General features: G+C 40.6%; 1 protein-coding gene across 1 annotated transcript in view; it reads right to left on the bottom strand.

The window, feature by feature from the left end:
- SLC23A2 (solute carrier family 23 member 2) overlaps positions 1 to 14,808 on the bottom strand; it is a 167,741-nt gene that overhangs the window by 58,617 nt on the left and 94,316 nt on the right. Inside the window, exon 4 of the mRNA XM_082253284.1 lies at positions 14,200 to 14,316. Coding sequence (XP_082109410.1) covers positions 14,200 to 14,316 — 117 coding nt within the window. The remainder of the gene's footprint in view (positions 1 to 14,199; positions 14,317 to 14,808) is intronic.

The raw sequence follows: 14,808 nt of genomic DNA, 5'->3' as shown, positions 1-14,808 counted from the left end.
CCCCATATAAATTACATAAAATGGCGATAAATAATTCTGATAGATGCTGGCGCTGTTCGGTGGAAGAAGGCACATTAATACATATTTTTTGGTCCTGCTCTAAATTATCAGACTTCTGGAAAAAAGTCAGAGAGACCATGCAAAAGTTTTCAGGAGGTAGAGATACCAGAGGATCCGGCCTTTTTTCTTTTAGAGTTGAGTAGGATACCCGGGAAAAGATATAGAGGATCTATTTTATGCCATTTGGCAAATGCAGCTAGATCTTGTATTCCCCTAAACTGGAAGAAACAAAGGCCCCCAACAATAGAGTGCTGGCTACGTAAAGTAGAGGAAATAAATAAAATGGAAGATTTGGTTTTGACAGCTCAACATAAAAGAGAAAAATATACAGAAACATGGGGAGCCTGGAATTTGTTTATTCTTTCGAATCAGGGGTTAGCTCTGTTAGAAGAAGATTGGATAGACTCTTGAGCAATAAAAGGACAACTCGGCAGGAAAGGGAGGAGATAATTCCGTATACCCTTTCCTATCCCCTTTCCCCTCCCTTCTCCCCCCCTTTTTTTTGGGGGTTGGGTTTTTTTTTTTTTATAGAAACAGGGAAGTCAGGGTGAGCAGAGCCCATTGGAATTTAACTGTGGTATGAGCAGATGGAGGTAGAAATATATTTGAACATGTTATGTATTGTTTATTGGACTCTGTATTATAGTGTCTCACCCGGAAACTTTAATAAAAATGATATTTGAAAAAAAAACAATGTTGTTTGACATAATTTACCTAGACCTGGAAACCAGGAAGTAACTGAAAAAATATATTTAAAAAAAGTTCTATTTAATACTACCTTACAAAAGACAATACGAGTATAGCAGTTGACGTGTTTCAGTCTTTTTCATATGAATAAGGCCGACAAGGCTGAAACACGTCAACTGCTGTACTGAAATGATATCCATGTTAAGAGCAATGTACAGAGTTGTGGATTGTTTTCTTGGATAAGAACGCTAACAGCTGTGCGACTGTGGATCGTGCACCCGTCAGCTCAGAGGGATTTCTCTTCAGGATTGGGACATGTTTTTAGTTTTTGATACAGTAGAGCATAGGCATGCACACAGGATGTGCCAGGTGTGCCCCACCCCTCCCCCCGTGTCCCCTGAAATTTCACCAAAACCCCCAATGGGGCTCCTAAAAAAAGTTGTAAAAAAAATATTTAAAAAAACTGACACTGTTCACTGCCCTATTGACAAAGTCCACTGCTCCACTCACTGACACCATCCACACCAACCGACATGTCCACTGCTCTACTGACCCTGTCCATGTTTTAATACATTTTAAAATGTTTGTTTACATTTATTTACAAGTGTGTGTGTGTGTGTGTATCTGTATATACAGTGAGGAAAATAATCATTTGATCCCCTGCAGATTTTGTACGTTTGCCCACTTACAAAGAAATATCGGGTCTATAGTTTTTACATAGTTGTATTTTAAATGATAGAGACAGAATATCAACCAAAAATCCAGTAAAATAAGTGATCCCAAAGCAAAACGTGACTTAGTACTTGGTGGAGAAACTCTTGTTAGCAAGTAGAAAGTTAGGACATTTCTTGTAGTTGGTGACCAGGTTTGCACACATCTCAGGTGGGATTTTGGTCCACACTTCTTTACAGATCTTCTCAAAGTCCTTAATGTGGATGTAAACCCCCACATATACCCAGTGAAGTGAACAGCCTCAGATGATATGCAGAAATGAAACAAATTTCCCTACATACGTTTTGCATGTATATCTGCGGTCTTCAGTGTGCTGTATTCTTTAGAAAGTGAACAACGTGTTGGAATTTTTTCTTTCTGTTTCAGCACTGGGTGTGGAGTCTTGGCTGCTGCTTGGCAACTCACAGTTTCCGCTCCTTCCATAAATTAGCTATAGGATTAGGGTCTGGAGACTGGCTAGGCCACTCCATGACATTAATGTGCTTCTTCTTGAGCCACTCCTTTGTTACCTTATTGGTATGTTTTGGGTCATTGTCATGCTGGAAGACAGGGAAAAAAGTTTTCGTCCAAGATTTTACAATACATGGCCCCATCCATTGGCCCCTCAATGCGGCAAAGTCAGCCTGTACCTTTAGCAGAGAAACAGCCCCAAAGCATCATGTTTCCACCTCTGTGCTGGACTGCAGGAATGGTGTTCTTAGGGTCATAGTCAGCACATTATTTCCTCCAAACACGGCAGTGCTTTAAGTGGCCCAAAAGAGGTGCCGGTACTCTATTATAGCCTATAAATTTTGTCGCCCCCCCACCCCACATCAGGGTCCCCACAGAGCACTCCCCCTGGCCTGGGCTGGGACTCCGGAGCAGGGGGACTCACTGGTGGTGACTGGTCTGGCTCTGGAGTGGGAAATATTCTAATATTCTTGGGGGGGGGCAATTGTGGTGCAGATGTCCAAAATGGAGCACGGAGAGGTGGCGGGATGCTCAAGAGCCATATTTGGAAGTGGCGGTACTCAGTACCAGTGCATATCGGCCCACTTAAAACACTGACACACGATGAGTTGAGTTAATGCCAAAGAGCTAAGTTTTGGTCTCATCTGACCACAGCACTTTCTCCCAATTCTTCTCTGAATCATTTAGATGTTCATTGGCAAACTTCAGACAGGCCTGTACATGTGCCTTCTTGAGGGAGCCCTTGCGTGCGCTGCAGGCTTTTAATCCATGGCAGCGTATTGTGTTACCACACCAGCGTTTGTTTGGTTACTGTGGTCCCAATTGCCTTGAGATCATTCACAAGCTCTTCCCGTGTAGTTCTGGGCTGACCCCTCACTTTTCTCATTATCATCCTTACCCCATGAGGGAAAATCTTGCATGGAGCCCAAAACCAAGGGAAATTGATGGTTATTTTGTATTTCTTCCATTTGCAAATAATCGCTCAAACTCTCTCACCAAGCTTTCTGCTGATGGTCTTGTAGCCCATTTCAGCCTTGTGCAGGTTTACAATCTTGTTCCTGATGTCATTTGACAGCTCTTTTGGGTCTTGCCCATGTTGGTGAGGTTTGAAAGTAAGAAAAAGATTCTGTAGACTGGTGTCTTCTATACACATAGCGAGTTGTCGTTAGAGGTACCTTCTTAAATTGACAGGAATAATCTGTGTACCACATGAGCACATACTTTAGCCAGTCTGTGGGAGCCAGAATTATTGTTGGTGGCTCGGGGATCAAATATTTATTTAACTCACCGAACTGCAATTCAATTTATAATATTTTTATCATGTCTTTTTACTAAACCTTTTAAAATACACCTATGATAACAACTATGATAAAAATCTGCAGGGGATTAAATAATTATTTTGCGTGTGTGCGTGTGCGCGCGTGTGTGTGTGTTATACATTAGGCTGTGCGCCCTTATGGAGTAGAGAAGGGTTAGACCCCTATCAGGTTTTTGCCATTGTCTGTAGCCCCATTATGGAGATTCACCCTCTCTATTTGTCCTGGTGACAGCTATGACACAAGATGGAAGAGAAAGAAAGCCCAAAGTTTTGAGTGCTTACCAGAACAGGAAGAGAGGGGAAATCTTCCAATGGGGACACTAATTCTGGTGACTACTAAGGTTTTTCCTCACTCTGAAGGGATCATCACATACTGTTGTGGCTATGGGACAGGAAGTGAAGGGAAACCTCCCAATTGGGACACAGATGGCCAAAAAAAAAAAAAAAACTGACAGGAGTTATAACCCTCCCTTGCTCTATCCTAAATGAAAAAAAACACATTTGCTTCAGTTCTACTTTAACCACTTGCCGACCGCCGCAATTAGATATACTGCGGCGGTCAGCCCCTCACAGGCAAAGTGACGTATATATATACACGTCACTAGCCTGTGAGGCTCTGGGGGCTCTGGACATCGGGTCCGCGCGGTCACGGACCCCCCCACGCGTGTGACCGGCGGACCCGATGTCCGCCGGTCACTCTGCGATCGTCGGCGGAGAGGGAGAAAGTCAGGCGGCTAGTGTAAACAAGCCGCCTGTCATTCTCCCCTGTGTAGAAACACTGATCATACGGTTCTACTATGTAGGACCGTTGATCATTGTTCCTACAGCTCAAGCCACAGCCAATCACAGTTAGAATCACGCCCCTAGGGACACACACAGCCCCTCCCTCTCAAATAAAGTTAACCCCTTCACTACCGGTGTATTTTTACAGTAACAGTGCATATGTATAGCACTGATTACTGCAGTAATGTCACTGGTAACCCCAAAAGTGTCAAAAATGTCAGTCAAGGGTCCGATCTGTCCGCCCCAATGTCGCAGTACCGCAAAAAAAAAATCGCAGATCGCCGCCATTACGCGTAAAAAAAAAAACAACAGAAATGACAAAAATCTTTCCCTTTGTTAGTTAGTAAACGCGATAACTTTTGCGCAAACCAATCAAAATACGCTTTTTGCGATTTTTTTTACCAAACATATGTAGCATAAAACAAATTGCCCGAAAATGTTAAAAAAATTTGATTTTTACATTTTTTTGGGGGGAATTTCATATAAAAAAATTTGAAAAATATTGTTATTTTTGCAAAATTTACGCTCTTTTTTTGTTTATAGTGCATGATCAAAAAAATCGCACAGGTGATCAAATACCACCAAAAGAAAGCTCTGTTTGTGGGGAAAAAAAGGACGTCAAATTCGTTTAGGTACAGCGTCGCACAACCGCGCAATTGTCCGTTAAAATCACGAAGTGCCGAATCGCAAAATACCCCCTGGTCAGGAAGGGGGTAAAATCTTCCGGGGCTTAAGTGGTTAAGCAAATCTGTTGCTTACATAAAAAAAAATACATATAATACTGCATTAATGAACACAAAGTTCTATTCATTTGTGTCTTTTATATCCGAAGTCCAGCTTTAATTGCTGAACTGTAGCATGTTTAGGTGCTCCTTTTGGGGAGGAGGTTTTAGCCACAACTAGATCGACATTACCCATACTGTAAATATTTCAATAAAATATGAACCAAACTGAAAAATGAGAGCAGCTTGATTGGCTCAGTGCAGTCAATTCAATTAATAAATGATCATTGATTGTCTTCAATGAGTTACAGGCCCAAATGAGATAAAGGCTGAGCAGAATAACTTCATGAGAAGATGTAAATGTAGTCACAACTGACATACCAGCATAAACAGTGATTACATTGTATGGGAGGAGAGCGGAAAAGAACAGGGAGGCACAAATGCCACCTCCTATGAATGAAAGGGCATCCAGTTCACGCTTGTTATCAGCATTCTAACACACAGCAGTAAAGTTTAATATAATGTCATTCTTCACATAACTCTTACCCTACTTCACCCAGAAAAATAAATAAAAGAAACCTGACTTTAACAGCATCAATCTATTGAACAATTTTCAGTCGGGGCTGATGATTGGATATAGTGTGCTTCCAGGATTTAAAGCGGAGTTCCGGCCAAAAAATGCACTTTGGGCCATCTGCTTGCTCAGTGTCACCTGTAAAAGAAATGGGTAGTCACAATTTTTTTTTGTTTACTTACCTTGTTATTGAAGAAGATATACTTACCTTCCTTCCACTTCCTCCCTCTACGGCTGCGGCCCGCGCCGTCACTTCCTGCTTGCATTGATTCCTGGGAGCTGAATGTCATCGCTCCCAGGAGTCAATGCGCCTGCACCGGCCCCGCTCGTCACTACCGGTGCAGGCGCGTCATTTCCTGCTGTGGAGGGATGACGTGCCTACACCAGACATGACGAGCGGGGCTGGTGCAGGGCATTCTGGGATGAAGAGGACACGGAAGAGGACGCCGAAGAGGACGCCCTGGCTTCAGCTGCCCACATCTGAGATGGCAGCGCTGGACAAGAAATTTTCAAGGTATTTCTTCTAAAAAGTAAGTGCGACCTGGGACAGATTAGAGGCTATCCATTGTGGAATGTACTAGCCCTGAATGTCCCTGGGGTATTTTTTTTTTTCGTGGCCGGAAATTCGCTTTAAGGATTTAGGGTGTAGAGAAATGAATTTAAAGGTTGTTGCAGGCATCTCATAGTCCATCTATAGGAGGACCCATCAGGTTTATAAAAGTAAATCTAAAACCAAACTCGGTTTCTTAGTAGTGTGCAGAGCATGGAATTCTTACAACCTTTGGCTGTCTGCATCCCGTTGGGGAGATTTCCCTTGACTTCTTGTACCAACAGGAAGCAAGAAAAATAAATCTCTACAAAGTGAAGGAACTTTTCAAAATGTTTTACAAGTGCACGTGTGCCATCAGGATCAGTAGTTTCACTCCTGAATGCTGCTATAGGAAGGTCAGAATTTTTTGGGGAACAGCTTCTATGTCGTATATCATCAGAATTAGAAAAGATCAGCTGGGTATAGACTCTTAGTTTTTTTTCATTCACCTCCATCTTCAAAAGCAAGGAAAATATTTTAATTCGTCTATGCCCAGCTTGAGGCTCCGTTCACACCTGAGCAGAGCGATATTCAAGCGTTTTTATTTGAACGTTTTTGAAAGTGACAAGCATTTTACAGCTTTAGGGGTTTTTGTATAGCCAATAGAAAGCACTAAGGGGAGGAGAGGGGGAGGATGCATTTTCAGGAATTTCTATTGAAGTCTATGGGGCCAAAAACACTTGTAATCTGCCAAAAAGAAGCTCAAGTACTTATCTGAACGACACGCGTTTGGTTTTAGGCTACAGAACGCTCATATGCGACCAGGGGACATTGAAATTAATAGGATTTGGCTTGTTAAGCGTTTCGGAGCTACAAGCTTCAAGCAGAAAATCGCTCAGGTGTGAAAGAGGCCTTAAAGATTACTCTATCCCTATCAAAGAATCAAAATCTGTGGTTTTTAGGGCTGATTCACACCACATAGCTGTGTGCCATAATGCAGATAAAAACATTGCAGCCTGTCCTTTATCTGATATTTGTGCAGCACCGTGCACTGTGCAAAGCGGCGCTGCATTTTTTGAGGTGTGTTGGGTGCCATTCACAATGGATTACACCACAGTGCACCAACGCATGCAACATGCATTGCTGCACATTATTGCAGCACAATGGTTTGAATGGGCCCTAAGCTGATCATACTGTATATGGATCAAAATTTGGCCAGTTCAGCAAGGACCAGTCGAATTTCAATCCATGTGTGGCATGTTAATAAATTCTTCTTGTCAGTATATTCTGACAGTAGAGTCCCGCTCTCAGAATACAATGGCACAGCAGGGAGGATTCTTCCATCCACCTCGCTTGTGTGGATCGGGAAGTCCATTTTTTTTCCGATCAGCCTATTGGCTGATGAAAAAAGAAAAAGTAATCTATGGTCAGCCTTCGATGAAATCCTAAACTTTTAGTCTGTTCTTCTTCTGTGTTCTTCAGACTTTAATTTGGGATCTTGCTTTTTCCATAAAGGGTAACATTAGCATTTTGAAATTGAGGAGGCAATTCTGTTTTGGGTAATATACACATTTAGAAGTTAATTTTCTGTCCTCCTTATTAAAGTCCATAATTAGTGTGAGCGTTTTTCCCGTGTACATCTAGGTAGAGAAAAAAATGCCTCATAGTATTAAACGACTGATACCAACAATAAAATAATTACTAATAAATAGTCCAGTGTTTGAGTGGCCAAGGGTAAGAGCAGAACACTTATAAATCAGGCCTCCTATAGTTACAAATATATTCCAAATACAAGAACTTATAATTGTGCTACTGAACCAAACCTGCAGGTAAAAGATGACTAAGATGATGCTGAGTAAACAAAGTCAGGCCAGGTCTGAGGCACACAAATAGCTGGAAGGTCCCATGTGAAATGTTTCTTTGTAAAGTGTGATTATACAGGGATAGATACAGACTAAACCCTGATATAATCTAAGCTGACTAACTCACTTCTCCTAAGGGTGTATGACCACAGCTTCAACCATGGAGATTTATCTCAGTCCCCATTCATCTTAGGAGACAGCCTTGTCACTAATGATTCCATTGATAGCTCGGCTTCTGTCAGGGGAGTTGGCAATGTCAGTTTCTGAAAAACTTGCTATAAATTCCAACACTTCCTAATATTCTCCTGAGCCCATAGCATATATCTTCACAGCACTCAAGGAAAGCATCACTTCAAATAAAGCAGGTTAGTATATCATCGAGTTTTAATTGGGCAGGCACATACAAATTTTCATTTTTCAGGCTCATCTTTGATATTCACAGTTAGGGAAAGACCCGTAGTCAGCAGGCTTCAATCCTAGATGAGACAGCAGATTTCTAATTGGAAGACTCCACTAAAATAACTAAATATAAAGTGAGGTTAATCCTGAACAGTTGATGCAAATTAAACCCTAAAAAGATGATCATAGGACTGCTGTTTAATCCGACTGATTTGACTAGTCAGTGTATTGCTATATTATGTCTAAGATGTTTCAGATTAAAGTAGAACTATAGGAAATTTTTTTTCTCATTTTAGATAAAGTAATGGAGGGTTATAGCCCTTGTCAGGGTGTTTTTTTTTTTTTTTGCCATTTGAGCCTCATTGGGGAGATTTCCCTTTACTTCCTGTCCCATAGCCAAAACAGGAACTAGGGACACCAGTACTAGTGTCCCCAGTGGAAGATTTCCCCTCTATTACGGTCTTTGGGACAACCCAAATTTTGGGGTTTCCTTTTACTTTCAATGATAATAGTTAACAGGGCAAATAAAGAGGGTGAATCTCAAAAAAACCTAATAGATGGTCTAATCCCTTTCCATTCTATCTAAAAAAAATCCTTTAATTTTACTGTAAAGAAAATCTAAACCCAATGACTAAAATAACATAAACTTAATGTAATGTTAATGTAACTGTAAAAGATGGCCCAGCATTGTTACTCTCAGAAAACCAGTACAGACCAATGACGTGTAGCCAACAACAGAGCAAGAGCATTAAGAGTGGCAGAGAGAGGTTGGAGGAGATGAAATGCAACAATGCAAAAAAGGTAAATTGTATTCTGAGATAACATTCCAGTGGTTTATGATACATAGTGCTTTAACAAATAAGGAGTTTAGAACAGGGAACCTCTTAAAATAATTGTATGGTCTTGGAGAACCGTGCCAAACTTAATTGGGATCAGAAGAACGTCCCTTACAGTGGTGACCAGTGGGAAAAACGATCCCCTACAGTGACGATCAGAATGCCACCCTTACAGACTGATAAAAAGAGCATTGGAGTCATGCTGCTGGCTTTGACAAGTGTTATTGAACCCAGAACTTTCAGGCACCATCAGGTGAATAGTAAACCAGCCACAGCTCAAGAAACCTCCTAGCAACCCCTGAAGGAACTCTAGGGTTCCACAGAACCATTGTGGAGAAAGACTAAAAAGTAAACATTTTTAATTGTGTAATATAGTTTACATTTTAATAGTATTTGACATTTAAAGCTGGTTAAATACAGCTTGAATTTCAGCATTTTCCTGCTGAACAGCCTGAAATTCGAGCCATAGGTGACCTTATCAATACCACCTGGTTCAACAAAATTACTGGTTGAACAGTGACTGCGTCCTATCAGATGCAGTCACTGTTCATGTATTCAGGCAGCTGTTGCTGTGTGAATACAATAGCCAGCGCTGGACATTCCTCCATCCATTGTGTATTGTGGATGGGGAATCCAATTTTCTCTTGCTCGGCCAGCAAGATGAACAAGAGAAATCAATGCTTGTATGGATAGCCTAAGGCTGGTCAAAAATGCCTATAGGCAAGCAATACAAACCAGTTCATGCATGGCCAAATTCCCCCAAAAGGCAACCTAGGTCCCATTAGATGCAGAGGACACGGCTGCCATCACCACAAATATACCTGGAATAATATAAAAACATATGGTGCAATACTGTGAAGAATGCCTATAAAATCACAAAAGACAATACTAACACACAGCTGTCAAAAACCGAATGGGGTGGAATGCAGTCCGATGATCGTTTGGTGATTTATATATGCAGTTTTAATCTGATTTCTTGTAGGTGTATTTTTATTTGGGGAATCTTAACAAATGATTTAAATGGAGAGCACTATAGAGATTCCTTTGTGTTACATGTGGTCTGTGAGAGGAGTATTGGCCCAGACGGGAGTACTAGATTTAAGGAAGGAAGTTTTACATCCACTTCAGAGTGAATGACAGGAGTTGTAAAAATTTGATTTTAGTAGGAACTTACCGTAAAATCCTTTTCTCTGAGCCCTTTGACAGACGCAGCTCTCAATGCTTCTTCACTATTGGGTTATGCGCCAACTACAGGAGTAGACTAGGCAGTGAAAACTTTTCACTCGACATGCCTATAGAGGTTGTCCCTCACAACATAACCCCAGACACACAGTGCTCAATCAGTTTCGCAGCAAGCAGTGAAAGAAGACAGAACCAACCCCATTTTAGAGGGGCGGGAGCTGCATCTGTCAAAGGACTCAGAGAAAAAGGATTTTACGGTACGTTCTTACAAAAATCCAATTTTCTCTATCGACCTTTGACAGACCCATCTCTCAATGCTTCTTCACTATTGGGACGTCCCAAAGCAGTTTAAGCATGAGGGGTGGGAAAACACAACCAACCGTTAACGTACATCCAAGGCCAAAAAATCAAAACCAACAGGAGCTTACCCCCAAACAAAAAAATTCACCCCCCATAAAGAGAAAACCAAGTCTCTTTGTCAAACAGCAGCCTGCAAAACCTTGCAGCCAAAGGAAGCATCCGAGGATGCCAACAAATCAACCTTGTAGAATTTGGTAAGTGTGCATAGACGACCAAGTCACCGCTTTACACACCTGAGCAACAGAAGCCTGATGGTGAAAAGCCCAAGAGGCACTCAGCGCTCTAGTAGAATGCTCCCTCACAGGGAAAGGAGGAACCTGATGCCTAAACGAAAAGGCCTGAACAATTGTCTGCCTGATCCATTTTGATATGGCCGCAGCAGATGCAGCCGGACCCTTACCAGATCCTTCAGGAAGGACAATCTAGGAATCAGATGTCCGAAAAGACCCTGTGGCTGACAGGTAAACCCTGATCGCCTGAACCACATCCAGCGAATGCAAAGTAAATTCCTTGGGATGCTTGGGCTTAGCACAGAGCGAAGGCAAAACAATATCCTCCTTAACTAGACAGCAAGAAACTGATTTGAGAGCACTGTGTGTCTGCGAGGGACAGCCCCTATAGGCGTGTCGAGGGAAAAGTTTTCACTGCCTAGTCTACTCCTGTAGATGGCGCATAACCCAATAGTGAAGAAGCATTGAGAGCTGCGTCTATCAAAGGATGATAGAGAAATACGTGTTATAAACAGGAGTGAGGTGAGCATTCAATTCACCTGGTGGTGGTGGCACAAATTAATTTGTGTAAGAAGATTTAAATTGTGGAATATATATTTGTAAAGGACTTTTACTTTACACATTTATATGTTTAGGTTTATTCACTCATTATCATTGTCTTTTGTGATTTATTAGGTGTTGTTCACAGTATTGAATATTCAGCAGCACTGCACCATAGGTTTATATATTGATTATTCCTTAGTGTGGTGAATCACTAATAGGAGTTCAGCAGCTACTGAACACAGAGTATGACATATAGTTATTTTGTTATGAGAATTGTTCTCAATGGCGACCCTGATGTTGGTGCCACATCCCGTATATTTGCAATAAAAAAAAAGGAGGGGTTCCCCTATTGGTGGGACTTTACAGGCACTCCAATGAATGTACAATTGAATAATACAAAAGTAATTTTATTGAAGAAAAATATAATAACATTAAAAACAGAGCAAGCAGTAATAGCAATACAAAAATGCAGGTGTGATAGCAGGAAACCCAACGCGTTTCGAAGTGTGATACTTCTTCTTCAGGGGTAATCTTTAGCTGACAGTATCGCTCTATAACAATACATTAATTAGTACATTAAATTATCATATATCACAAAGAAATATAAATAAATATATGTAGAAAAAGAAAAAACATATTCATGTATTGTTGCACTTACATCAACTGCGTTGTATAGCGTTTACATTGCTTGCAAACATGATAAAAGCAAACCGAGCCGTAGAAGCCCATGTGATGGGTCAGGATGATAAATTACGTCCGTACATGGAAAGAGGGGAGTTTGTTTGTAATAGCCCAGTAGTTCAGCCAAAGCGTGAAGAAACTCCTGGTAGAGCCTATTGGACAGCTGAAGTCCAAATGGAGGAGCCCGAATATGTAAATAATGAAACAAAGGAACAAAAATATATGTAAAAGGTATGAAAAGGAGAAGAAGGGATCAAAAAAGGTTGAAAAAAAGAGGGGGGGGGGAGGAAAAAAAAGAGGGGGGAAAGGAAGAGAGAGGAAAGGGAGGGGAAGTAGAGAGGGAAGGAAAGAGGGGAAAAGGGAAGGGGAGGAGGAGGTTGTATGGGAGGGAAAAGGGGGGAGGAGAAAAAAAGAAACAGAAAAAGAAAAAAAAAAAAGAAGGAAAAGGTGAAATATAAGTATCTCAATATGAGGTATTATGTCAAAGAATGCTAAAAGGAATATATCTTGGCCAGCATAGGAGTAATATCAAATGTGTATATATAATATATTAGTTTAGAGAAAAAAACTCCAAAAGAGACAAGAAAAATGTTTTGTTGTTTAAAAGTGCCAAAATCCACAATATCATCACATATTGGGAGAAAAGGGAAGAATGTATTCATAAATTTCATACATTCTTCATACTGGCTCCCCAACCTCTTCCCTTTTCTCCCAATATGTGATGATATTGTGGATTTTGGCACTTTTAAACAACAAAACATTTTTCTTGTCTCTTTTGGAGTTTTTTCTCTAAACTAATATATTATATATACACATTTGATATTACTCCTATGCTGGCCAAGATATATTCTTTTTAGCATTCTTTGACATAATACCTCATATTGAGATACTTATATTTCACCTTTTCCTTCTCTTTTTTTTTCCTCTTTCTTTTATTCTCCTCCCCCCTTTTCCCTCCCATACAACCCCCCCCCTCCCTCTCTACTTCCCCTCCCTCCCCCCCCCCCTCTTTTTCTTCTCCTTTTCATACCTTTTACATATATTTTTGTTACTTTGTTTTATTATTTACATATTAGGGCTCCTCCATTTGGACTTCAGCTGTCCAATAGGCTCTACCAGGAGTTTCTTCACGCTTTGGCTGAACTACTGGGCTATTACAAACTAACAAACAAACTCCCCTCTTTCCATGTACGGACGTAATTTATCATCCTGACCCATCACATGGGCTTCTACGGCTCGGTTTGCTTTTATCATGTTTGCAAGCAATTCGAAAAGCTATACAACGCACTTGATGTAAGTGCAACAATACATGAATATGTTTTTTCTATATATATTTATATTTCTTTGTGATATATGATAATTTAATGTACTAATTACTTAATGCATTGTTATAGAGAGATACTGTAAGCTAAAGAGATGAAGAAATAGTATCACAGCTGAAGAAATAGTATCACACTTCGAAACGCGTTGGGTTTCCTGATATCACAGTACTCATGTCACCTGCATTTTTGTATTGCTATTACTGCTTGCTCGGTTTTTAATTTTATTATATTTTGCTTCAATAAATTTACTTTTGTATTATTCAATTGTACATTCATTGGAGTGCCTGTAAAGTCCCACCAATAGGGGAACCCCTCTTTTTTGTATAGTTATTTTGTTTGATTACTTAATGTAGGAGTTACAATAAAAGTATATATTTATAGGTGTTGCTGATTGCACACATCAGATTTAATGCCTGGAACAAGGTTTTAGATTGATGAGAGGTTACAAAGCAGTTTTAGATGTCCACAGACCATATAAGCATGTGAAAGCAGCCAAAGGACACTATGATGACGCATGTGAGACTTGTGTCAGGCGTAGTGTGCTGGAACTCGTCCCTGCTGCAGAGTTGTCTGGTGTTAGTTTGTTCCAAGGTCTGTGACAGTCTGCCGTCTCTCCAATCTCTCAATGCTTCTGAAACTTGCAGTCTGATGCCTTCAGCATCTCTATCATGCATAATGATTGTCCTTATCTGACCAACATGCTGACTTTTGAGCTAACTGGAATATTTACAACTCAGCTGCTTCTCTGTTTTATTTGGATCTTGTAAATACTGCCCAGCATGGAGCAGACTCTCAGGCTACTTGCAGCTATAAGAGGCCGTTTTTGGGGAAGATACTGAGCAAATGGAATGCAGTTACATTACATTGTTTATGTGAATTACAGCCTCAGCGTGACCGGTCTCATTTTTCAAATATCAAAGCCAACATACCTGTAAGCCCAGGAAGATGCAGAGATACCAAGGAGGTACATCCTCCACTGTATATATCATGTCCATCCGCTGCCGGTCTAAGCTGCTTGTGCTGTCCAGTGTCTCTGCCAGCGAGCTCTATAATAAATAAGGAGTCATAGTTTTAGGCTTCATGCACGCTGAATGCTATTGACACTTTTTCTCCAACAGGAGTTTACCAAAAACATGATAAAAAGAGTTTTTGCATGGGTGTTCCTGCATAATAGATTAAATTAAAGATAACGGCAAAACTTTTTTTTTTTTAGTTTTGGAGAGAGTGGAGAGGGATTAGAACACCTTTCTGTTTATGGCAGAAACAAAGAGAAAATCCCCCATGGGACTTTGAAAGCAGGAAATGGAGTAGAAAAGTCAAAGAAAGTTTATGGAGTACAAAACCATAAAATAGTGATAAACATCACAGTGTTGTTAAAAAACAATGAGTACATCATACATTAAATAGTGCTGAAGAACATCTACTGATGGTCGGAACCCAGCTGGATCTCAAATGATAGAGACCTGCAGAGTAACACGGTTCACACAAGATCCCAACATGTTTCAGAATAAAACATTCAAAGTCCCATGTCAGTTTTT

This window comes from Pelophylax lessonae (genome assembly GCF_965119305.1).
Source record: "Pelophylax lessonae genome assembly, chromosome: 4".
Taxonomy (NCBI): Eukaryota; Metazoa; Chordata; class Amphibia; order Anura; family Ranidae; genus Pelophylax; species Pelophylax lessonae.
This window is presented reverse-complemented; position numbering and strand designations above follow the sequence as displayed.